The 24467-nt window shown below is 38.1% G+C and overlaps 1 protein-coding gene and 3 non-coding genes across 7 annotated transcripts; all 4 read right to left on the bottom strand.

The window, feature by feature from the left end:
* Window positions 1–1391: 1391 nt before the first annotated feature.
* Window positions 1392–24347, bottom strand: KANSL2 (KAT8 regulatory NSL complex subunit 2). Of its 4 annotated transcripts, none has more exons than XM_027594161.1 (10): window positions 24277–24347; window positions 23488–23746; window positions 22520–22698; window positions 21880–21994; window positions 18264–18427; window positions 17874–18040; window positions 17072–17168; window positions 13282–13535; window positions 7748–7867; window positions 6340–7085 (listed from the first exon to the last, which is right to left on the bottom strand). In XM_027594161.1, the coding sequence occupies exons 2-10, from the start codon at window positions 23736–23738 to the stop codon at window positions 6954–6956; spliced, it is 1479 nt and encodes a 492-aa protein (XP_027449962.1). In that variant the 5' UTR covers window positions 23739–23746; window positions 24277–24347; the 3' UTR covers window positions 6340–6953. The 4 variants fall into 4 exon arrangements, with proteins under 4 accessions (XP_027449965.1, XP_027449962.1, XP_027449963.1 ...); XM_027594162.2 differs by having other exon boundaries at window positions 6872–7085; window positions 23488–23753; window positions 24277–24317; XM_027594164.2 differs by lacking the exon at window positions 24277–24347 and having other exon boundaries at window positions 1392–7085; window positions 13384–13535; window positions 23488–23890.
* Window positions 7288–7423, bottom strand: LOC113923266. Its single transcript, XR_003520264.1, has one exon. It is a non-coding gene; the product is annotated as a small nucleolar RNA SNORA2/SNORA34 family (small nucleolar RNA).
* LOC113923267 lies at window positions 9405–9529 on the bottom strand. Its single transcript, XR_003520265.1, has one exon. It is a non-coding gene; the product is annotated as a small nucleolar RNA SNORA2/SNORA34 family (small nucleolar RNA).
* Window positions 16844–16980, bottom strand: LOC113923265. Its single transcript, XR_003520263.1, has one exon. It is a non-coding gene; the product is annotated as a small nucleolar RNA SNORA2/SNORA34 family (small nucleolar RNA).
* Window positions 24348–24467: the final 120 nt, after the last annotated feature.

Here is a 24467-nt window from a genome sequence, read left to right as displayed (position 1 = left end):
AAATGTAATGGACTAAAACATATTGAAGATGCTTAAATCCTTAAGTTTGTAACAATAATTTTTAAAACCGCACTTGAGGGGTACCTGGGTGGCTCAGTTGGTTAAGCAACTGTCTTCAGCTCAGGTCATGATCCCGGGTCCTGGGATCAAGCCCCAGAGCCCCACATCGGGTTCCCTGCTCAGCGGGGAGCCTGCTTCTCCCTCTCCCTCTGCCACTCCTCCTGCTTGTGCTCTCCTGCTCTCTGTCAAATAAATAAATAAAATCTTTAAAAAAATTTAAAAAGCCCTACTTGATTTCTTTTAGAGGCTGCTAACGAACCAACTCATTATTCTTAAAAATAGTAAATAGAGAAAAAGAAGTAAACATTTATCCTGCCTTTCCTATGCAAACTGTACCACTGGCTAAACAAATAGTAGACAAAGAGAAATTTCTCTTCGTAGAAGTTGCCCAGATAATATATGAAGGAGAAACAAAGGTAGAATATCGTCATTTTAGAACCCCTAATGAATCAATACATCTAGGCATGGAGCATCAAATGGTTGCTAAAAGAGAGACGCCCAGACATCATGTGCCTCCTGATGGGAGAACTCAACACGCTCTCTGAAGCAGACCTCACAAAATAGTGAACTGAAATCTGATTAGGCCTCTGGACTCAACTGCCAATCTGCAGGAAATACAGATGACAGAATAACATGTTAAACTGCACTGTGGAGATGCAATCAACTAAATCCAGACTGTGAAATCTCTACAATAGAAACAACCTGTTTTCTTTCACAACAACAATAATATTGGGAGAAGAAAAAAAGGAGTAACCCATGGAGTAAAAGAAGTTTATAAAACATATCAACTAATCATAACACATACACTTTATATGGATTCTGATTTAAATAATCACCCTATAAACACACACACACACGCACACAGCCCAGAGAATCTCACAGAGGACAGACATCTTAAACCTTGTAAGCAGCCCCAGTGGGGATGGGTGGAGACCAACTGATAACCTCTGAAGGAATAACAGCAACAGAAGCCAGAAGATAGTCTGGAAACAAAACAATTAGCAAGACTAGAATCCTATACCCAACAAAATTTCTTTCAATAAAGTCAAAATAAAGAAAAATTCACCCCAAGATGGAAATGGTCTAAATGTTAAAAGACAACTATTTAAGGGGCGCCTGGGTGGCTCAGTCATTAAGTGTCTGCCTTTGGCTTGGGTCATGATGCCAGGGTCCTGGGATCAAGCCGCGCATTGGGCTCCCTGTTTGGCGGGAAACCTGCTTCTCCCTCTCCCACTCCCCCTGCTTGTGTTCCCTCACACGCTCTCTGTCAAATAAATTAAAATCTTTAAAAAAATAAAGACAACTATTTAAGGAAAAGATAATTATTAAGAGTAGTTAAAAAAATAAAACCCAACTATATGCTGTTTATAATACTAACATTGAAAATGAAAATACAGGAAAGTTTAATCTAAAATGATGGTATGGACCCTAAGCTTATCATGGGGATCATTTCATAATATATAAAAATATCAAATCACTATGATGTACATCTGAAATTAATAGGATATTGTATGTCAGTTATACTGCAATTAAAAATAAAATGACAAAAAAATAGATGCAAACACTAATTGAAAGAAGTCACTATATATATACATGTATATATATATATTCAGGTAAAATATACTTTAAGGCAAAGCATTATTAGACACAAAAATAATAGATTTTTGAGGCAGAAAGTAGGAAGAAATAATCAACATAAAATCACAATAAAATAGAAAAAAAATCCAAAAAAAATAACAACGTAACTCAAAGCTGGTTCTTAAGAAAGACAAAGGAAATTGATACACATCTGGGGAGACTAAGACAAAAATGAAAAATGCACTAATAACAGGAACAGAAAAAAGAGAATCACTAAATATGATTCAGTCTTCAAATAGGTAAGATTATATTACAAACACTTTGTAATAAATTTGAAGATTTTATGAAATGGGCAAATACTTAAAAAAAGTGTAACTTACCAAAACTGACACAAGAAAAAACAGTAAATTTAACATTTACCATTAAATAAATTGAATCAGAAAATAAATATCTTCCACAAAAAGCAACAGCAACAACAATGAAAAAAATCCCTGCAGCCCCATGTTTCCATAGCCAAGATCTGCTAAATATTGAAGAAAGAAATAATTCTAAACTTACACAAATTATTCCAAAGAATGGAAAGAGGTAATAGAAGCCCAACTCATTTTAGGACGGCAATAAACCATGACAGTAAAATAGGAAAGGAAAATTACTGGCCAATTTCACTTATAAACCCAGATGCAAAAATCCCAATACATATGAAAATTAAATCTAGGAATCTAGAAAAGAGTAATAAATTATGACCAGTTGGGTTTATACAAGGAATACATGTGTTTAAAATTAGAAATAAATCTATGTGTTTCAACATATTAGAGATTAAAGTCATAATTATCTCAATAGATGGGAGAATTTTTCTAATAAAACTCAGTATCAATGTGATTTTTTTTTCACTTAGCAAACCAGAAATAGAAAGGAAATTCATTAATCTGGTACTAGCTACAAAATAAATGTTCTGCAAATTTTTTATTTTTATTAAGATTATTTTTTAAGTAATCTCTACACCCAACATGGGGCTGGAATTTACAACCCCGAGATGGAGTTGCACACTCTACCAACTGAGCCAGCCAGGTGCCCCAAATTTTTAAAATCCAGTTCCTTCTGAATCCAAACAAACCCCATTCATTTGGCCACGTTTTAATGCTTCATTTTCAAATAAACCCAAAAAGTTGAATATGGCTAGAAAGCACATGAGAGAAAGAACATTCTTTGAGACAACAGTCATTACATAATTAAGGTCAGATCATGAAGGGTCTTAAATGCCATGCTAAAGAGGTTGGTTGTTTTCCTGAAAACAATGAGGTGCCACTGAAAGTAAGAGGTTGGCATAAGCAGAATGATCAAATAAAGCTTCTTTTAGAGAATCGTTCTGGCTGCAGTATAGATTTAAAAAGGGTAAGACTTCAAGCTGGGAGATAAGTTTTCAAGAGAGAGAACAAGGGGTCGCAAGTTCCAGTGCCTGTAGGAGCCAGACATAACATGAGTGAAGTGGGCCAGTTCTACGACAACAGGGAGAGAACTGTAGAAAATGAAAAGCACATCACTAAAAAAAAACACTATTCAGCTCAATTGTTTTCATGCAAGAATATTGCCCAGTATTGCTAGACCTTCCAAATAGTCAAGAAAATTTTAAGGTAACTTTTTCATCTTCAAAATTGTGCAAAAACAAAAACCACACACACACACAAACCAAATATGGGCCAAATCTGGTACAAAAGTCATCAGTTTGCAACCTGTGGCTCAAAATAAGGTAATGTCAGTAGAGATGAAGAAAGAAAAACTCAAAGGATATTATGAAGGAAGAATTGTGATAGTGATCAGTTGGGTGTGGGCAGAAGAGATGGGTAACAATGGATGACTTCCAGATGGCCAGTTTCGTCACTGGGGGGATGGTATGCCGTTCACTAGGCCGTGAAACACAGGTAGATGGCTACAGCTAATCAGCAGAAGAAATGTTATGGGAAGACAGAAGTCATTTGCAAGCTGTATGCCTGGGTTCTTTACCCACCAACACTCCCACTGCTACATCTTCAGGTCAGCTGCATCAGTGATACCTGGGCAAGTGATGAAAACAGGCGAAATCAAAGTGACATCTGGAACTAAGCGGACCAAGTCTGAGAAAAGTTGGGTAGATATACCCATCAAATAAAACCATCCACAGAGGGCTAACAGTGAGGTCAGTGGTAGTATCTGATGATGCCAGGATGGGAACAGTCCTGGTGACCTAGGGTTACAACCAAAGTGACCAATCATTGCAGGCTGTGAGATCCTGGCAGCTGAGCCAGCTGGGGACCTCAAAGTGTTAGGAAAATGAAGCAACAGGGAATCCAGAAAATACTCTCTCCACTTAGAAGCAGCTAGATTTCAAAGATTGAGATTATGACCTCTTACCCATTACACACCATCCATGGTTGCTGGAATCTGAAGGCATTAACCTGTCTTTACCCCACAACATTCTGGTCACAAGACTTCCCGGAGAAAGGAAATTCTGCCATTTGGGACAATATACATGTACCTTGAAGACATTATGGTAAGTAATATAAGCCAAAGACAAATACTGTATAATCCCACCTACACATGGAATCTAAAAAAAACAAAGAAAGAGAGAGCAGATTGGTGATTGCCATAGACAGGGGGTGGGGATGGGGGAAATGGGTGATGCCAGTCAAAGGTAAAAACTTCCAGTTACATGATGAATACATTCTGGAAAAGTAATTACAGGCTGAAAAAAAGTTAACAACCTAAATGGAAAGTAGGAGAGCCAAAGGGGTTTCTCAAAAAGGAGGCCTCCTTCACCTGCAGCACAAAAGCACTCACAGCTGAGTAGCAAGCAGGCTGAGGATTTAATGAGTTGAATTCCAGAGAAGCTTAAATGCTCAAAGTGGTACTGTTATGCTAAGGTCAGGAGCCTGATTAGAAAATCTTGGAACCCTAAAGTACGGTATTAAGACATCTGGGTGGAAGCTCCCAAGGATCCTGGTATTAAGACATCTGGGTGGAGATCCCAAGGATCCTGGCTCTGCAGACGTCCACAAACCGTGTTTACAGAGGTGGCCCATCACTCCCTATCAAGAGCTAGCACTTTCCCCATGCAGAAGAATCTCTTAAAGAGAACTATCCTCACAAAACGTGTCCTCTTGCTCATACAAAGATGCCTCCACCTCATTTCTTTTCTGCCAGGCCAATAACTAGGGTTCAATCCCAGCATAACCCAGCCGGAAATGCACTGGGCCTAATAAAGGAGTAAAGAAATTGTACCTCAAAGGAACTCTTTAATAACTAGCTAGCAGGTGTTGGTAGAAGGCTGGGGAAAACCCCTGGAATTGGATTTTGAGAGTGCTTAATCAAGGGGACCAGAACATAAAATTGGGTAAGTCATTGACTTAGAAGCATGTTCTCAGTACTCAGGATTTAACACCTTGGCCAGGAGCCTAGGGAAGGGGAGTAAACTAGCTGCAGGAGTGCCTTTCAGAAGCCAGGCGGAAAAAATGGCAAACCCTCAGCAAAGTGAAAATGCTGGAGTTGCCCTCGCAAAGGAATCAAAAGGTACAGGGAGAATATGCCAAAATGGGTCCATTATGTGAGGCCCAGAGGACATTCCCATTCACCAAAGCCATCAGGTAAGAAGGGCACCAATATCACTAAGTTCAATGAGCCTTCTCTGCAGGCCAGGACTGAGCGTGGTAATGGCCACGGAGATCATAGGGCTACTAAATAATGTTAAGTCCGGTGCGCAGCACTTGTAACAAAGGTCAAGGGACAATTACAGGCATACCTCATTTTACTGTGCTTCACTTTATTGCACCTAGCAGACACTGCACTTTTTACAAATTGAAGGTTTGTGGCAACGCTGCATCAAGCAAATGTATTGGCACCATTTTCCCAAAAGCCATTTGCTCACTTTGTGTCTGTGTCACATTTGTAAATCTTCGAAGATTTCATTATTATATATGTTATGGTAATCTACGATCAGTGATTATGACTTGCTGAAATCTTACATGATGGTTAGCATTTTTTTGGCAATAAAGTTTTTTTAACTAAGTTATGCACTTTTTTAAGACATGCTATTACACACTTAATAGATTATGGTATAGTATAAACCTAACTTTTATACGCACTGGGAAACCAGAAAATTCACCTGACTTGCCTTATCAAGGTATTTGTTTCTACTACAGTGGTCTGGAACCTAACCTACAGTATCTCCGAGGTATGCCTGTAACAGACAACTTCTAGCATAGGAAACTCAATCCTAAGTGAACTTCTGTTTTAACCCTATCTTTAGATTCATCATCAAAATTATCTTGACAGTGTATGCCTATCTCTGTGATCTAGCATCGGGCTCAACTTCAGTGGAAGTTTTACATACATACATTCCTAGCTCTAGAGAATTTTGAGATGATAATCAGACATCAACTGGGAGAAAGAAATCCAAGTGGGAGTAGGTGGGCACAGAGAGCAGGATGAATAAAAGGGAGACTTCTGGAACTGGCAGGCTTTAATAAGGAAGTGCCGCCCCTTTCCACTTACTGCTTACAGGTTTTTATCTCATCCTCTAAACCAAACCAAGTTACTGAAAATGTATTTACTTCTTGGGATGGAAATTTACCTCTCCTGTTTTCCCCTTCCCCATCAGAGACAACTCCCTACAAACCCAAAAAATATATATACACATTCAAAGATAAAGAAAACATGCATTCAAGTGATTGTTTTACATTTTCATAACATTTTAACATTTAATAGAAACTATATACAATTTTTTATTGTATCTTACATAAGATAGCCCCCACAGAAATTTACATAGGTTAGAAGCAAGATGGATGGTTAAGGAGGGCCCGGTCCTGTGGGCTATTCTCAGAGGTTATAGGTCAGAGTTTAGTGGGGGAAGGGGCTCATATTACCAATCAGGTGAGACGTGAAGAAAGGCTAAAACACAGGCCATTAGATAGAGATAATCAGACACTGGGTTCCATTAATATCCCAAGGGAACACATCTCCTACCTAAACACACATGTGTATTTGTGCCTGGACTTGGGAATTCCCATTACTAAGATCTCTCTCCCCTTAGGCGCAATCCCAAATACTCTCTCAATCCCAGCAGCTCTGACAGGAATCACCTCTCTCTCTTCCTAGTGCAGAGTGGGAAGACACTATTGGTCCCTCCCCCACAAATTTGGCTCATGTTTGACTAGAGCACTCGATAACCCAGAGGAAAAACGTCATAGTCTGAGTAGTCCTTCAGTGAGAGACAGTCATAAATACTTATTTAAAGAATGGAAAATTCAAATCCGCCAAAGTCAAATGGTTCCCCAAACAAATTATCAACTGATAGAAGAGGATTCTGGCTTCCCATTTGCAGTAGCCACTCCACTCTGAGGCAGTGGTGCAGAGGCTTTCTCAGAATTTCGAGACCCCTGTGATCTGTACCCATCTCCAGCCATCTGCATCTGGCCCTGTTAAAAGAGAAGTCACTTTGGTTACAAATTCATTCATTATGGTCTTAAACATGAATCTGACTTATCAAGATCAAGACAGGAGAAATACAGTAACTCTGAGACGTTACTCTTCCCCATACTTAACTATCTCTGACCCTTGAAGTCAGTAGTCATGACATGTAGCATTCCTAAGGCCCTCCCAACAAGAGGGAGAACTGTGGGTTGTTTCTTCCGATGAAACAGCCATTCTCTGCTGAGTTTCCAGAACAGCCAGCAGATCACAGGAAGACAGTCCTTTGGGCCTCTGCTTGAAACTAACAGCTACAGTACAACTGCTAGTCTTCAGTCAGGGCCACCAGTACCCCACCCAAGGCTCAAAGAAAGAAGCCAAATCACATTACTTGTCCTTACTCTATGCTGAAAACAATTCCAGGGCTGAACTCTCCCTTTAAAAAGAACCATTTATGTAGATTCCTTAACATCTAGTTAACTAAAGAAACCTGTGTCCTGCTCTCTGAGATTCTGAGACTAGTGCTGTTCTCTTTAAGGGCCCATCTGGAGAACTGCCATCTGGGGCACCCATACAGGCTACTCATGATGACAACCCCACTCACTGGGAGTACATGCTAGCCATAGCCAGCAGGAAGACCTGTGCCTGGATGGGGTTGTCCATCACTTGCCAGAATATCCACTGGGCCTTCAGCAATTTCTTTGACTGTATGATCTTCAAGGGTTAGTGAAGGATCAAAAAGTAAGGGTGAAGGAGGGCACTGCATACCATCACCCACAACATCCAAGTCCTAGGAAAAGAAAGAGAAAAGCCCATCAGCAAAATCAAGGAAACCGATAAACTGAAGCTGGCATATTTTTCAACAAACCTCAAAGCAATTTTCCCATATTTCCCTCACCCCCTTCCTACCTTTAATCAAAAGATTTTCCCAGAATGTCCAACAAATGGGATAAGATCCAAAAGCACTAAGAACTTTTGCTCGCTGTTGAGTATAAAGCACAGACCACTATACTAGCTTTAAAAAAAAAAAGTATTTTCAAATAGAAAAATTCAGAGACAAAAAGTAGAATACTAGCTACCAGGGGCTGGAGGGAGAGAGGAAGCAGGAGTTATAGTTCAATGGGCACACACAGTTCAGGACTGACAGAAAAGTTCTAGAGATGGACAATGGTGACAACTGTGCGATATTGTGATTGTACTTAATACCACTGAATTGTACACGTAAAAATGGTTAAAACAGTAAATTTCATGTTTTACAAATATTTTACCAAAAAATGTTATTTAAAAAAAGTTTATTCCTTCTAAGACTAACTATAGTCACCATCTAAGTTCACCAGTGGTGAATCTAATATGGACAATCAGAATAATCACAAACTAAAATAAAATACTGCTTTAAAAGATTGGACAATATGCGGGGTGCCTGGCTGGCTCAGTCGATAGAGCATGCGACTCTTGATCTCAGGGTTTTAAGTTCAAGACCCATGATGAGCAAAGAGCTTACTTAAAAAAAAAAAAAAAAAAAAGACTGGACAATATGAGATTGCTTGAGTAATGTCTTAACAGTCACAGTGAGCTAGGAAATACTATTCTGATTAAGTCCCTATTCCCACCCAGAAATCCCTAATTCTTAAACAAAACATACTTCAATTGCTCTTTAAAAAGGCGGGGGGGGGGGGGGGGGGCGGGGGCAGGCACCTGGGTGGCTCAGTCGGTTAAGCGTCTGCCTTCGGCTCAGGTCATGATCTCAGGGTCCTGGGATGGAGCCCCATGCCAGGCTCTCTGTTCAGTGGGGAGTCTGCTTCTGCCCTCTGCCCCTCCCCCTGCACTCCTGCTCTCCCCTCTTCCTCCCACTCTCTAAAATAAAACCTTTTTAAAAAAACTAAAAGAAAATTAAAAAAAAAAAAGAAAGAAAGAGGGGCGCCTAGGTGGCTCTGTCGTTAAATGTCTGCCTTTGGCTCAGGTCATGATCCCAGTGTCCTCGGATTGAGCCCCGCATTGGGCTCCCTGCTCAGCAAGAAGCCTGCTTCTCCCTCTCCCACTCCCCCTGCTTGTGTTCCCTCTCTCGCTGTAAAATAAATAAATAAAACCTTTCAAAAAAAAAAAGGTCATATTCCAAAAAAACTATGTTCTTCCAACCGAACGAGCTATTCTCACTGGATGCTGAATGGCTAACAGACCACAGAAACACATTACTGGGGAAGCCTGGGTGGCTCAGTCGTTAAGCGTCTGCCTTCAGCTCAGGTCATGATCCCAGGGTCCTGGGATCTAGCCCCGTACAGGGAGCCTGCTTCTCTCTCTCTCCCACTCCCTCTGCCTGTGTTCCCTCTCTTGCTGTGTCTCTTGTCAAATAAATAAATAAAATCTTTAAAAAAAGAAAAAGAAACACACCACTCTTGGCTCCTGTTTGAAACCAACAGCTACAGCAAACCACTGGTCTTGATTTCAGGGCCAAAAGCATTGCAAAGCCACAGACAATGTGTCAAACTGACTTTCAAGCTACCAAGAGTCTACTGCAACACTCCCTTCCCAAGAGTGAAAATTACAAAGGGCTTCTACTCCCCTATGCCCAGTCCACTTTATAGAGGCTCTGTTTCCAGTAATCTAGCTTTACAACAGACTTAGTTCTATGCTTTTAAATTAAGTCTAAGAGTTTGAAACCCGTTCCATTTCTTTGGTGTGCTAATCACCAAATTAAGTATCACACTTCACAATAATTAAAGAATATTAATTAAAGAAATGTACATTATAACTGTTCAATTTAAGCAGAAATTCAGAAAAGGATATGGTCAGCTACCTAACATCGATTTCACATGTGTTAGAAATTATTAATTATTTATTTTAGAGAGTGTGCAAGCGGGGGGAGAGACTCTTCAAGCAGACTCCCCACTGAGCACATAGCTGGACATAGGGCTGGATCTCACAACCCATGAGATCCATGACCTGAGCCAAAACCAAGAGTCCCACACTAAACTGACTGAGCCACCCAGGTGCCTAGAAACTTCTGTATTATCCACAGAAACCAGTATTCCTACGTGGTTAAGCCTGTGAACGGTTTTCTCCAATTCTTTTACTATGCAATTATACAAATAATTAACTCGGAATTTAAAAGAACCCATTTAGGGACACCTGGGTGGCTCAGTTGGTTAAGTGTCTGCCTTTGGCTCAGGTCCTGGGATCCAGTCCTACATCAGACTCCTTGCTCAGCAGGGAGCCTGCTTCTCCCTCTGCCTGCCACTCCCCCTGCTTATGCGTGTGCTCTCGCTCTGACATAGTAAAACCTTTAAAAAATAAATAAATAAATGAAAATAAAAGAACACATTTAAGTGGTGAGGCATAAAATTTCAAGTCTCAAGATGACAATGGTACAGAAATATTTTCTAAAGAAAATAGATAATGAAAAGACTTTTCTCACATGTTTGTATTGTCTGTTACAAGAATTAAAATTGGGGAAAGGAACCTAAAGAAGAGAGGATCAGCAGAAATGCCTATCACAACAGGAATGTTTAGAAACATGTCCATCAGGACATAAAGACAGAATCCACATTTTGTTCTAATCTCAAAAATCACACACAAAAAGTAGTAGGATTATGGTATTAGGTTGTTACTTGCCAAACATCCTTGGATCAAAGCAGAGAAAACAGGCAAGTGTAATATCCAGAATGAAACACTGAATTTTAACCTAGATTAATATCTAACACCTGGTCCTCCCACAGGTAAAATTACCAGATGTTATTAACAAGTTATAGAAATGATATCTAAGGCAGAATGTAGGTTACAAGCTAAGCTTGCTTGGTGAAATTCACACAATTAAGAAATCATTTTTCCCCAGCAAAACTGTATACTAATAAATATATCCAGAATTTATAGGAGGACAAAATTTCTTTTCTAAAACTGGATTTTGTTCCAACATCTTCTGAAGAATTACCTCCAAAGATTAGAACTATACTTACAATGACCAATATGATTTATCAAAAGCATATTATGAACATAAGAGATGATCAAGTACAAATAATTGTTTATCATTTTTAAAACTCTAACATGAAATTCACACAATTAAGAAATCATCTTTCCCCAGCAAAACTGTATACTAATAAATATATCCAGAATTTATAGGAGGACAAAATTTCTTTTCTAAAACTGGATTTTGTTCCAACATCTTCTGAAGAATTACCTCCAAAGATTAAAACTATACTTACAATGACCAATATGATTTATCAAAAGCATATTATGAACATAAGAGATGATCAAATACAAATAATTGTTTATCATTTTTAAAACTCTAACATTGTCATGTCACTCTAACATCTTAAAAACCCACTGGAATCCCAAAAATAAGGTTATTTCTCACACATTTTTTGGAAGAGAAGAAAAAAAAACCCAAACAATAAGAATTAACAGATTTGACAGTATGTTAAGTATTTTTAAAAAATTTTATTTATTTGAGAGCGAGCGCACAAGCAGGAGAGGCAGAGAGAGGAGGAGGGCCAAAGAGACTCCCCGCTGAGCAGAGACTCCCCTGACGCCGGCCTGGATCCCAGGACCCTGAGATCATGACCTGAGCCGAAATTAAGAGTCGTACCCTTAACTGAGTGAGCCACCAGGCGCCCCTAAATATTTTTAAAATTGAGATTCCTTAAATGTCAGTTTCACATATAATCATGAAATCTTATAATCTCTAATATTTTGTGTAAAAATTCTCCAAAGAGCAATACTCATATGGCAAAAACAGATGAAAGGGGAAAAGCAGAAAGGTCAAAACAGAAATGGTTCTAAGAAATTATCAGATGAAATAAAAGTTCCTAGCCTAATACATATACATAAAATAAATGTGCTAGTTTCTACATATGTACATTATTATCTGAAAGGAATGTGGTGATGGTAGTGCTTATTAGGTTAATTTTCAGACCTTATAAAGTTGCTCATGTTACTGAAAGCTAAAAAAAAAAAAAAAAAAAAAAGATAGCACCTCTCTGCATTTTCTTCACATTTAAAATGAAGGGAAGTGGACAAAACTCTGTCCTTATCAACAAAGGGCTATCTGTTCATTTACCCTCTTCAACATAATCTCATTGGAAAACTTTGGGAAGTACTGAAGTATACAATAAGGTCCCTTTCTAGTTTTCATATTCTATGAAATCTGTGTGAAAGAAATTTTTAAAAAAGCATTTATAATCAGGATTGTAATAAAAATTAAATTTTATTATAAATGAAATAATGAAAAAGTTAAATAAGACTGTAGATCATTTGTAACCAAAAAAGGGGGGGTTATGAAAAAAAAATTAGAATCAGTTTATTCTTAATACCACTTTTCTTTTTCAGATATTACCCTATCCTGGTATATCCTTTTTAGCAAGCAATACCCTTGAAGCCACCCAAACTTTGCTTCTACTCTTAGCAAATAATCCTATAACCTATATTCAATTTTCCATTTAGATCTGTTAAACATGTCATGGTTATATACAACACATCTTTATTATGAAATTCAGATTTATCTTCAGAATAAATAATGAAGACCTTTATGCAGAACACTAAATATTAAGTAAAATGCTAAGACAGAGATGGTATGACAACTGATCCCTGAGTCAGATAGTAGGGTAGTGCTAACTAGGGGAACAAATAAAATCAGAGATGGGTTTACGGGCTGGGACCAATTTAAAAAGTAGTGTACATACTTCGAAGGCTGTAAATACTTAAAAAGATATCACTGTTGTTCTAGTCCATTCACAACGGAATCTACAATAACATATCAAAAATAAAAGCCAGCAGCCAGAGCTAAGTTTAGAGTCATTTCTTGGGGGGGCAAATTAACCTGAAAATGAAACCTTTACAACTACAGAGCAAAAACACAAGCTTACAACTGTCAAGAGTAGATATAGGAATTCATTTGTATTATTAAGATTCTAGTGAATCACTCACCTTGTGGATGGGTACCAAGTTTCCTGGCTATACCAAATCCAACCATAATCTTCACTTTCCAACTTCCCATAGTTTACAATTTAATTCCCTTATTCCCTCAAAAAATAAAAACTCCTTCCAATTTAACTGTCTCTAAATCAATATGCTAACATACAAATAACAACCATACATGTATCATTTCAAAAACTTTATCAAGGTCTCCTGGCCACAAAAGACTAACCTAGTCTCACCATTAATAAATAAGGCCTTGCCTCAAGGACCAACCAGAGCAGAGCTTCTCTAACTTACATCACTGAACTCCAGAGGTAAACTCTCAGTGGGCTGAAGCTCGGCAGCACTCAAGTACAGATCCATGGGGCCGGCTTCCAGATCGTCTGGCACAGACAGTACCTGCTCGGGCTTATACATCTGAGGAGGCAACTGGAAATGCAGTGGGCAGCAGGGATCCTCAGAGAGGCTTACAGGAACTGGTTTGTTGCAGGGTACCTCTTCAGACCCCTGGCAGCATTTGAAGAGAACCTGATTCGTGTCCTGACAAATATCTGTAGAAAAATGGTCAAGGGAAATAAAATGGATCTACTGGAGGCACAAAATACAAGTGTTGTCTGCCATGTAAAATTCAAGGTCTGCACTACAGAAGACAATTTGTTACGTTTGAAACAGAACCAAACACAGTTAGCAATTTTTAAAGTTCTCAAAGTAAGTGTCATTCACTAACATCTAGTTCTAGCTCTACCAGTAATTTAAATCTAGTCCCCAACCTAAACATCAGGAGCCCAGTCATTTAAACTAGAGACACTAATCTTGTTCTCACTTAGGAGAGTCAAACACAAAACATTTGAAAACACTGCTAAACAAACAGCAGTAACAACCCTAGGAATCTGTACCTATTCAGAAGAAACATGCTATGGCAAAGGCAGATAGTTTGCAGAAGCACTACCAAGCCCTCCCAAGAGTTAAGAGATACAGTGTTTCTGCTCTGTTAAGCACACTGGCAAAAAAACTACAAAAACTTTTTGAATCTTGTTTCCAGAATGTTTACATGATATGTTTAAAGCAGCAGAGAACTGAGGAAAACAGCACCTCTAGTAATAAGACAAAAAATAAAAATAAATTTCCATGCCCCCTTGCTTTTTTGGGGGATGGGGGTGCTAGTGCAGGGGAGTTCTGTCATGGTCCCAAAGAGAAAGGAAAGAAGCTAATTTTGCCTATGAGGTCCCACGGAAAAGAAGTACTCCAGGAACACTCCAGGAGCACTAACAACTTCTAGTAAGGGTAAAACAGAAAAGGGCCAGTTTCCAAGTTGGCAAAACAGCTCTGTAGGATGAATCAAAATTAAACTGATTAGATAAAACAACAAAATTTAGTTCAAGTTACTCTATGAAATGTTTTATTCAAGTGATAACCATTTCTTGAAATCCTAACTACATGATTTTTCCCCTACATTAACAGACAACTGTTATTTCAAAAGTGGGCTTATTTTTAAACCAGAAAGTACAATTTTCTATAAACTAATTGTACCCGGGATTATAAAATTATAGGTAAACTTTCCTCCAAATTTTAAGGTAATTTCTAAAAATTAAAAAGTCTAGCATACATTTTATTTTTAAACCAAATAAAACTTCTTGAATAAAGCCATTTGTTTCAATCAATTCTTGGAAACTGCTAAACTTAATTAAGGCAAGGTTTCACAACCGTAAAACCCTGCCATCCTGTGCATTGTAGGATGCTTAGCAGCATTCCTGGCCTCCACCCACTAGATGTCAGTAGCACTCTCATCCCTAAATTATAACAAGCAAAACTGTCTCCACACATTGCCAAATGGGGATAAAATGGCCCCCAGTTGAGAACTACCACTCTAAAGGAACAGTAAATAGTACAAAGTAAACAGTATTTATTGAATGAAAATGAACAATCAAATGAACAAACAAATGACTCTAACAGGAACATTGTATTCTCTATGTGCTTAAGAAAATCTAAAGTCTATGATGTGCTTAAAAAGTCCAATCTTATTAAATTATTAATACTTAAAATCAATCCATTAAAAATGTTTTAATCAGAACTTTTTTCATGGAATTCAAAGGACTTTCACAAGTCTCTTATTTAATACAATATCCTGGAAAAACCCTCCCCCATCCTCCTCCACCCCCTTTCCTTTCCAATGGGGACAAGAGAGATAAAGAAGGGAATGGTTGACCTACAACTAGAGTCTGGGTCCTTCACTTTCAGTCCAGTGCTGTCTCCATTAGACCAGAGTAAAGAGTTAACAGGTCACCAATGGCAGTCGCATCTTTCTCTGGGATAAGGACTTAAGGAAGGGTAAGCGACTTAAGCAACTATGGAGTGGAAAGGAAAAAAGCATAAAACAAAAGAAATCATACTTCCCTTGTCTTTTCAAATACATTTCATTTTCAACTTTTTTAAAATATTAATATCCTAACAAACTATTTGAGTATAATACTGTAATTCTAAAATATTCCTTAATATCTATAAATTGAGTTTTTCTGACTTATAAAGTAATTGAAGCTCACTGAAAAAAACCTGAGAAGTACAAAGCAGAGGAGTAATGGGCATTCATAAACCCCCATCGAAAAGTCAATTTCTGTTAATTCCCCTCCCAGTATTTGATTACATGTAATTCCATATCCTATTTTTGTCACAATCATTTTCCTGTCATTCATAAATTTTGTTAAATCTAACGTTTATTGCCTAAACATATTCCATATAATGTTGTATCATAATTTTCTTCTCTATACCCCATTTCTGGAAATTTTAAGGCTGTCTCCAGTTGAAAGAATTTTATGTAAAAATATCAGTCTGCATTTGATTATCCCCTTAAAATAAATTCCAAGGTAACATTATCATATCAAACAATATGAATATTGCCAAGCTGCTTTCTAAAAAGCTTCCACCACTTGATCTTCCCACTTGGCAATATTTAGAATTCATTCACCACAACCTCACCAACTTGAAATTCACTAGTTCATTAAATATATATATACAAGTATCAAATTCACAGATAAAAATTTCCTTATTACCTACTTCAATTACGTGAAAGATAAACACTTTTCAACATTGGGCCACTTCTACTTTTAAATCTGTCCACCTTTGCCCAATTATGTTTTAAGCATGTATCTTTAGTTTTTAATTACCCTGCACAAGTATTTTGTATATTAAAGACAGTAATCCTTTATCAGATATTTATTATCATTAATCAACTGGTAAAATACTCAATAAACAGAAAAAAATTTTTCCTCTCAGAAGACCAAGAGAAGGTTCTCCTTCTTTTCCTATTAAAGATACACTTTATTTCCAAATACTTTGTATCTCTTGCCAGGCAAATGAAATCCAGCAAGATTTAAGCCTTTCAGATAATAAAGATCATCATACTTAACAAGTGCTTTTACTGTGAAAGTAACTTTCTTGATATCCATAATAAAGATGCACTTTCACAATCCAATAAACTCAAAAAGTCTTACAACCAGATAATAAATATGGTCTCATAGCAAATCAAGAGATGTTATGATGGTCCAAACACAAACTAACTGGAAAGGTGGGGAGTGGAATCATTCTATTTTTGGAAATATTAAGTTTCCAATTTGAATGAAATCTAAAATATACAAATTAGGGCCCTGACCATCCAAAAGGATAATTCTCAAAGAAAGGTCACAGTTCAGAACCCACAGTTTTTTGGTGGAAAACCCATAGTAATTTTTGTGTGTGTATAGTAACTGGATTTAACACTATTGTATTTCCAATGAAAAAGTTCTATCAGGGATCTCTGTATTTTGGAATCCCAGTATTAATCTATTACAAATAAATATTAGCCCACCCCTATCTCCAATGACTTAGGTATTTCTTTCTAATGAATTGACCATTACATTTCCAAAGTTCTGAAATGGCCAACAGACCATAGAAAGACTTTTCTTTAGGCTCCCGCTTGAAACCAACAGTTTCAGCAAACTGCTGGCCTTGATTCAGGGCCAAAGGAAAACAAAGACCTTCAATCAAGCAAATTATCAGAGATTCCCACCAGCCTTTAGTCTAGCTAGCAAACTGAACCGAATAAAAAAGATACGGGTAAGGCAGTGTCTGGTCATTGGAAGAGACTGATTGGAACAACGAACATCATCCACAAAGGCCAAGCACCTCTGACTGGACCGAGTTGTATGAGCCTAAAATGGAAAAAATAGATAAATCAAACAAACCATCAAAAGAAAATACAACCAACTGGGGCAACTGGGTAGCTCAGTTGGTTAAGCATCCGACTCTTTGTTTCAGCTCTGGTCATGATTTCATGGGTTGAAAGATCAAGCCCGTGTTGGGCTCCCTGCTCAGAGGGGAGTCTGCTTAAAGATTCTTCTCCTGGGGCGCCTGGGTGGCTCAGTCGTTAAATGCCTTCGGCTCAGATCATAGTCCCAGAGTCCTCGGATCGAGCCCCGCACCGGGCTCCCTGCTCAGTGGGAAGCCTGCTTCTCCCTCTCCCACTCCCTCTACTTGTGTTCCCTCTGTCTCTGTCAAATAAATAAAATCTTCAAAAAAAAAAATTCTTCTCCCTCTGCCCCCACCCCACTCACATGCACTCTAAAATAAATAAATAAATCCTACAAAAAAAAAAAAGGGAAAGAAAAATACAACCAATTATCTATGAGAATACTTACTTATAACATTTAAGAAAGGTACGTCCTTAAAGGCTAAAAAACTCAACATTTGACAACCTCAAGATCAAGAGTCTCTGGACTCAAAGTGCTCTTTTCAATTTACCCCACATCCAATTAAGTTAGATTTCAGAGCCAAGACTGTACAATGTTTTGACTATTACCCTAATTTTGTAAACAAAGCAAATACATAACCCCTTTAGAGGTATAAACACAAATTACCTGTTGGGCAGCACCATCTGTGGCCAGCATTCTGCGTTCCTTCAGCTGCCTATGTAATAAGGCTTCCACTCCATAGCGCTGACGATACCGCCGAAGACATTTTAGACGCTTTAAGTTCTCTCGTTCTTTGGCCAAAAGTCCCTCTGGGCCAGTCAGGAGACTACTACCTGGTAAGTCACAACAGTCAAGATCTTATGTGCTAAGCAACCAATAAAGGATGGCTGCTCCAAATTAACAAGAAATAAACAGGGTAAACTTTGGCCATAAGATAGCCACTTTGAAAAGCAAATTCTCCTTCACTCCAGGTACCAAGACAGAAATAAATCTAACTACGACCAAATTCACATTTTGAACCCACAAATAGCTGGTTGGGACTAGCATAAGACTTGCCTAGAGCTTCATGTTCCACTTTGCGATTATGTAAATAACGTCGCTTCTTCTCTTTGAGCAGATGCTGAAGTCGTTTAAACTGATCAATGTACAAAGACTGCAAACGAATTAGCTTCTCACGCATTATCAGGGCAACTTCTTCTGCTGTGTACACACCAGCATGTCTGGAATAAAACAGAATTCAGCAAAGAATAAGAAAATACAATATTAAATCCAAGCTTAAAAGGAGAAAAGGGTAGAGAGGAGACTTAAGTTTGTTATTTAACAAGAAGTCAGCACTGAGACCATCACCTTATTAAATATGAATGTTTTCACAGACAGCATTCAAGTTATTAAAAAACAAACAAAGAAAATCCCCGAGCATGGATACTAATGTATGATTTTACAATATGAGGAAGGGAAGAGGTTTCATTATTTTTCCCAGTTATCTGCAGTTAAGAAGTGAAGATATGGAACATTCACAATTTTTATTAATCTACAATCTTATTCCATTTCATAATTTAGTCACTTACCAGTCAGGACAGCTTAAAAGTATTTAATTTAGTAACATTAATATCTTAAAAACTTTAACTGAAGTATAAAAAATAATAATTTCAATTTCTAATTTAAAATACATTCCTATATTGGAACTTACATGAGGCCTCAAAACACTGGTCCACAGTGGTTATTCACGGTCCCCAGCTCATTTTCTTGACAAATTTCTCAAAATACAGTTCCCTGGGTTAGCCCTTAATTGCCAAAGATCTAGGTCCACATCAACTTTACTAAGCTTTGCCACCAATTATAAATTAATAGAATTTTTTTAAAAAGTTTTTCTAGTGATTATGATGAGGTCACATAAGCAACTGAGTTAAACAGCAATTTAATTGGAGACTTTCCTTATTCTGACTTAGGTCTAAATGAAAAGATTAGCTGCAAATTTAAAAGTTTTTGGTTCCATTAGCCTTATATGATCATTATATAACCAACCAGGAAGAGGAAATCAGATATATACTTAACTTCCTATTTTCATATTTTGACGAGTCAAAATTATTTCCTTTATTTAAAAAAACAATACATACAAATTACATACTCAAACTAATTTTAAATCCAAAAATTATACCTTCTTAAAAAATTAGCTGTTAAGCCATTAAAACACACAGAATAAATACAATTATTAACTTCAGGGCTGACAGCAAGTAATCTCTGCCCAAAATTTTTCTCGAATACAAATGGAAGCTAATACTACCTGTGCATAAGTACAATTACAAAGTACTCTGAAGTAAAAATAACAAATTAAGAACCAAATCATGTTGAATAAAATCTAAGACTATCAAAAAATTGTGAAAAGGTTTTAAAAATATCTGAAGTCTAAATAAGATGACTAGTTTGCATCTTTAGGAAAATCAGTTTGCTGCATTAGTATGTCTGCAAACCTAAAATACTGAGGCCTTAACCTAGTATCAATTTTGTTAAAATGAAATTAATTTCATTGTACCCTGTCAGAAGAGAATTTTCAATAGTCTAGGGACTAGAATTTATAAATGGAAAGCCACTACAATTAGAATTTACTACAAATCATTGGGGGGAGTGGAGGAGTGAATCATTTATTTAAAGATGGATGTTCCAGACATTCACAGGTAGTTACTAAAATCATGTACCAACTTCCCTTACTCTGATATTCACAAATTTAAGCAGGGTTTTATTATCTGAATTCATCTTCAAAAAAGAGGGAGCCATCTTATATTCCATTACATAATGTCTCTTCCGAAAGAGTATTCCCCCAAATTTATTTTAATAACAATGATGAAGACTCAATAACCTGAAATAACATTTACCAAAACTAGTTCTGAATGCTGGTAGACATCATATGGTAAAAATTACTTTTTAAAAAGGAAAGATTTAACAATTAGTCTTAAGCTAAAACTTCACCAGTGCAGGATGTTGTTGTAAATGAACTCTTCAGATCCCTTTTACAAAGCAATTAAGTAAATGGTTACTTTGAGGACAATCACAAAGAAATACCTACAAGAGGGGAAAGAAACTATACTAGTATTAATTCTAGGTAGGATAAAATCTCTAATGACATCATCATAAGCAATACAAAAAGTACCATTCTGAAAAAGCAAGTGAAGAAGATATTTGCTGCTAAGTTGTTAATGATCAAAAAATGGTCCTAGTGACAACAAAACATTGACACCAGAGATGAAATTAAAATAATTTCATTAAATAAAAAGACTTGTTAAATTTGGACAGCAATATGTAACCATATTAACAAATTTAGTATAAGACATTTAACAACTCTACTGACATACCCAAAAATGCAAATACTTTAGGAGGCCGAAATTTTTTTTGGATAATCTCATAGGGGAATTAAGGGAAGCCTTATATTTAGTTGCCTACTTCATTTTCCCCTTTGAATGTTCCTTTTGACATCAAGTACCTAGTCCTTTTAACATTTATACATCTCATAAAATTAACTGGTATTTTTAAGTTACACTAGCATAAACATGTCCCCTAGAAACTGATCCACTCTAGATTACTACTGACAAAATCAAGTTTCTGGACCTTCGAAGCTGAGCATTTATCACACCAAAGGACAGTCACTTTGTGACCCTACAGAGAATATACCTCTTCAAAGCAGCAAGTCTGGCATTTCCAGAAGCACAATGGGAAAAAAAAAAAAAAAAAAGAATGTATGGTACAAAGTTACTACTCTAAGAGAATCCTGCCAGATAATGAACATTCCTTTTCAAACTATTTAGATGAGACTTTCCAAACAAGTACTTCCCGAAGAGCTGACTATACTGACATTACTCAAGAAAAATAGATGAAATTATTCTACTCAGAAAATGTAAACCTAAGTGACTTTTGGAGTAGAAATTCATTATCCCTACTATTTACAATACTTCTATGCAAAATGAAACTGTTAAGAGACAGTAGTCAGAAAAGATGAAGAAAACAAAAAAAAAAGATTAAACTAAACCCAAACCATGAGACAGAAATATGAGACTGTGAGTGGCAATGTTTTTGTTTCTACAACTCCTAAGGTGATCATGGGCTAAGTGAAGAGTAGAACCTTATTTAAGATATAATTAGAATGATTACTCACTTCTAGGTTTCTAAATCAGTTTCTCTTTCTTAGGCATGAAACCAAAGGAAATTCTTGAACACCTTTTTATTTTTCTACTAGGGAAAAAAAAAAACCTCATAAAATGTAATTTTGCAAAAAAAAAGAAAGTAGTTATTCAGATACAATCACATTATTGTTCCTGAGGTTTAAGCCAGGAATCCATTTATATCAATTTCCTCTTCTCTCACTGATCTAAGCATTTCTCAACCAACCTCCCATGATGTCCAAGAAATTTCCTATTTTCCTCCCCTATACTTTTTCATGTGTAGAATTTGATTTCCAAAATTTTTCCAAATTACACAGCTTCCAAAAAATAAAATCTTGCCCTGTAGCAAGATAGTGATGAGCCAGGACACTTTAAAATACAGAAGCTATTACTGCTCACAAATAGCTGAAGTCTCTTCACCCCTCCTAGGTTATTTATCTATTAATAGCATGCATTACTATAGTCCACATTCTAACTACAAAAAAAATTTTAAAGCCTTATGTGGAGTTACAACTTACTTTAGGGGATCTTCTTGATCACTGTCTATGCTATCAGCTTCACTGTCAGGGTCACCTCTCCATGTCTGATCCACAGTAATGGGTTCCTGCTCCCCATCACTCCAGCTGTCTTCATCTGAGGCAAGGAAGGGAGAGCAGCCATTAAGACTTCCCACCTCTGTAACTCCACCACACAAAACTAGATTACTTAACACATTAACCCAAACCATAACATTTAAGAAAACAAAACAAACAAAAAACCCGAACAACTTAGTACAAAGGCACTGGCAAATAAAATCTTCTTGAAAAAATACAACCCAACTAAGGTTACTTAAAACATAAATAAGGTAACCGTGCCCTCAAAAGGACAGAAAGGTCAACTCAAAATTATTCTTGCTTCCTGAAATTACCCTGCCTAACAAAGACAAGCATAAAAATAGCAATGATGGAAACAGTCATAAACTCAAGAAAGTAAACCCAAGCACACACTACTTCAAACCGAAAAGAACTGGTGAACACAGCAATCCTGGAATTCTCACCAAATTGTCAATGAATTACAATATTACTGTATTATCATGTGCCATGTATGTCCAAGGCACTGTGCTAAACCAAAATAAGTTCTTATTTTTCCCTTTTTCATTCTAGGAGAGAAGATCCTTACCCAGAATTCGGCTGGCTTCACTGCGGCTACTTTCTGGAGTCTGCGACCCCAGCTCTGTCTTAGCATAAGAGCTCAGCTGGCACAAGAGTGTTTCACCCACAGGCCCTGGATTGGTCTTCTTCATTTGAGCATGAAGTGCCAGGGCATTCCTACGGGCATGTTCAGCACAGAAAGATACCCTAAGGAGACAAAATATTAACATTTTATACTCAGGTCCCTTCTTGAAAGAGTTCAACCATTTTCATAGTCACTAGTCTTTAGAGCATTTTTAGGAAATTAAAGTAACTATTACCCTCATTTATAAATAAAAAAGGCCAGTGAGACAAAGTAATTTAATTGGCCCAAGGTCAACTCATTTGGTATTACTAAGGGGAAATGCAGGTAGCATAATCTGGTGCTTCATTCATCAAACAAAACATCCCAATTATAAAAATGCTGACATCATCTTAGAACAAATCAAAGAGATCCACTTTTATCTCTCAAAACTGGCTCTGGCAACTTTACATTTTACTTCAGTATCAATCCACTGTAGGTAATAAGATGTGGGGCACAATTTTTTAAAACCAAAATATACATGCAGAATTAACTAGCCAAGTTATGTTTCTGCACGAATACTTCCGCTTATATGATGAAAGCTATGAAGCCTTTCCCAGAAGAATACACATATACACAACTTAACAACGTTCAGGGATGACCCAAAGGGACAGGAACCCCAGGATTAAGAATAATCTCGAATATCCCCTTATTTTATAGACAAGGGAGAAGATGTAAAGAAATTAAGTGAGTGGCCCAACTGGAAGTGGCCTGTCTCTGCAGTTTTCAATGGTTTTTATTTTTTTCTCAAGGATATACCCATCACCCCAATTTTAACAAAAACTCCAGCTATTCACAAGCCCACAATATACCACATCCCCCTCTCGTTTTAAAACTAAAAGTACAAACGACATAGATTATCTATACATATATACCCATCTTTCTTCTCAGGCTTTGGAGCAGCACTGGGACATCTTTTTCCATTCTTCGTCGATATGTAACTACACTGCTTGAAGGGTGCATTCTTGTCTTCAAGGATGTGCTTAATGCAAAACTCCTGCCCCTCCAGACGAGGTTGCGAGCATGGGCGATGAGTGAATGAACAGGACAGGGGTTCCTGGGACCTGGGCACTGGGGTGATCCTCCCCCGATTGGTCGGCAAGACGTGGATCCGAATCCTGTTCATACCAAAACCTGCAGGCTCACACAAAAGATCAAAAAGCCCTTACCCTTCCCGAAAATCCGGGCCGACCGCGGGTAAAAGACTGGCAGAAGTCACGCTCCGTAACTCCCCTCCGCCCACGTCTCCCCAGGCCATTAGTCAATTTGTCTCACTTCAACTTCTCCCCCATGCCCGCCCCCACCCGGACCACCAGCACGTCTTAAGTATCTCAGGCTCGCAGGGCCACGCACGAAGAGGGAGCGCCCGGCCCACGCGGCAGCAGCAACGTCGCAGCGCCGCGCCCAGCCTCCGCCTCCCTGCACGCCGCCTTTGTCCCGGGCCGCCTCAGAGCCTACGGCTGGGCCCTGCCTGTCCTCGGCCGCCCGTACAAGCGCCATTTTGTTCTCCGGCTCCGGGCACCGGAGAAATCTGGCTTCTGGAAGCCTACAGGAGGAGTGCAACCTCGACGCTGACGGAGACAAAGAAGCAGCTCGGAGAGGGCAGGAGGGGCGAAGCAGCAGCCTAACTGCGGAAGCGAGATTAAGCACCGCCGCCATCTTACCTCTCCGCCGCGCCGCGCCGCTAGCCCTCTGGCCGCGCCACCCGCTTCTAACTCGGCCCCGCTCCTTTCCAGGCTCCCAACCCATGATTGGCTACTGGGCCCACGGCTCTGTGTCACCATTGGCCAAGGCCAGCTACCTATCTTGTCTGGGGGGCGGGGCGCTGAGAAAAAACGCGGCTGGGGTGGCTAAG

The sequence above is a fragment of the Zalophus californianus genome, chromosome 9, assembly GCF_009762305.2.
Source record: "Zalophus californianus isolate mZalCal1 chromosome 9, mZalCal1.pri.v2, whole genome shotgun sequence".
NCBI classification, from domain to species: domain Eukaryota; kingdom Metazoa; phylum Chordata; class Mammalia; order Carnivora; family Otariidae; genus Zalophus; species Zalophus californianus.
The sequence above is the reverse complement of the archived record's forward strand: the minus strand, read 5'-3'. Positions and strand labels throughout refer to the sequence as shown.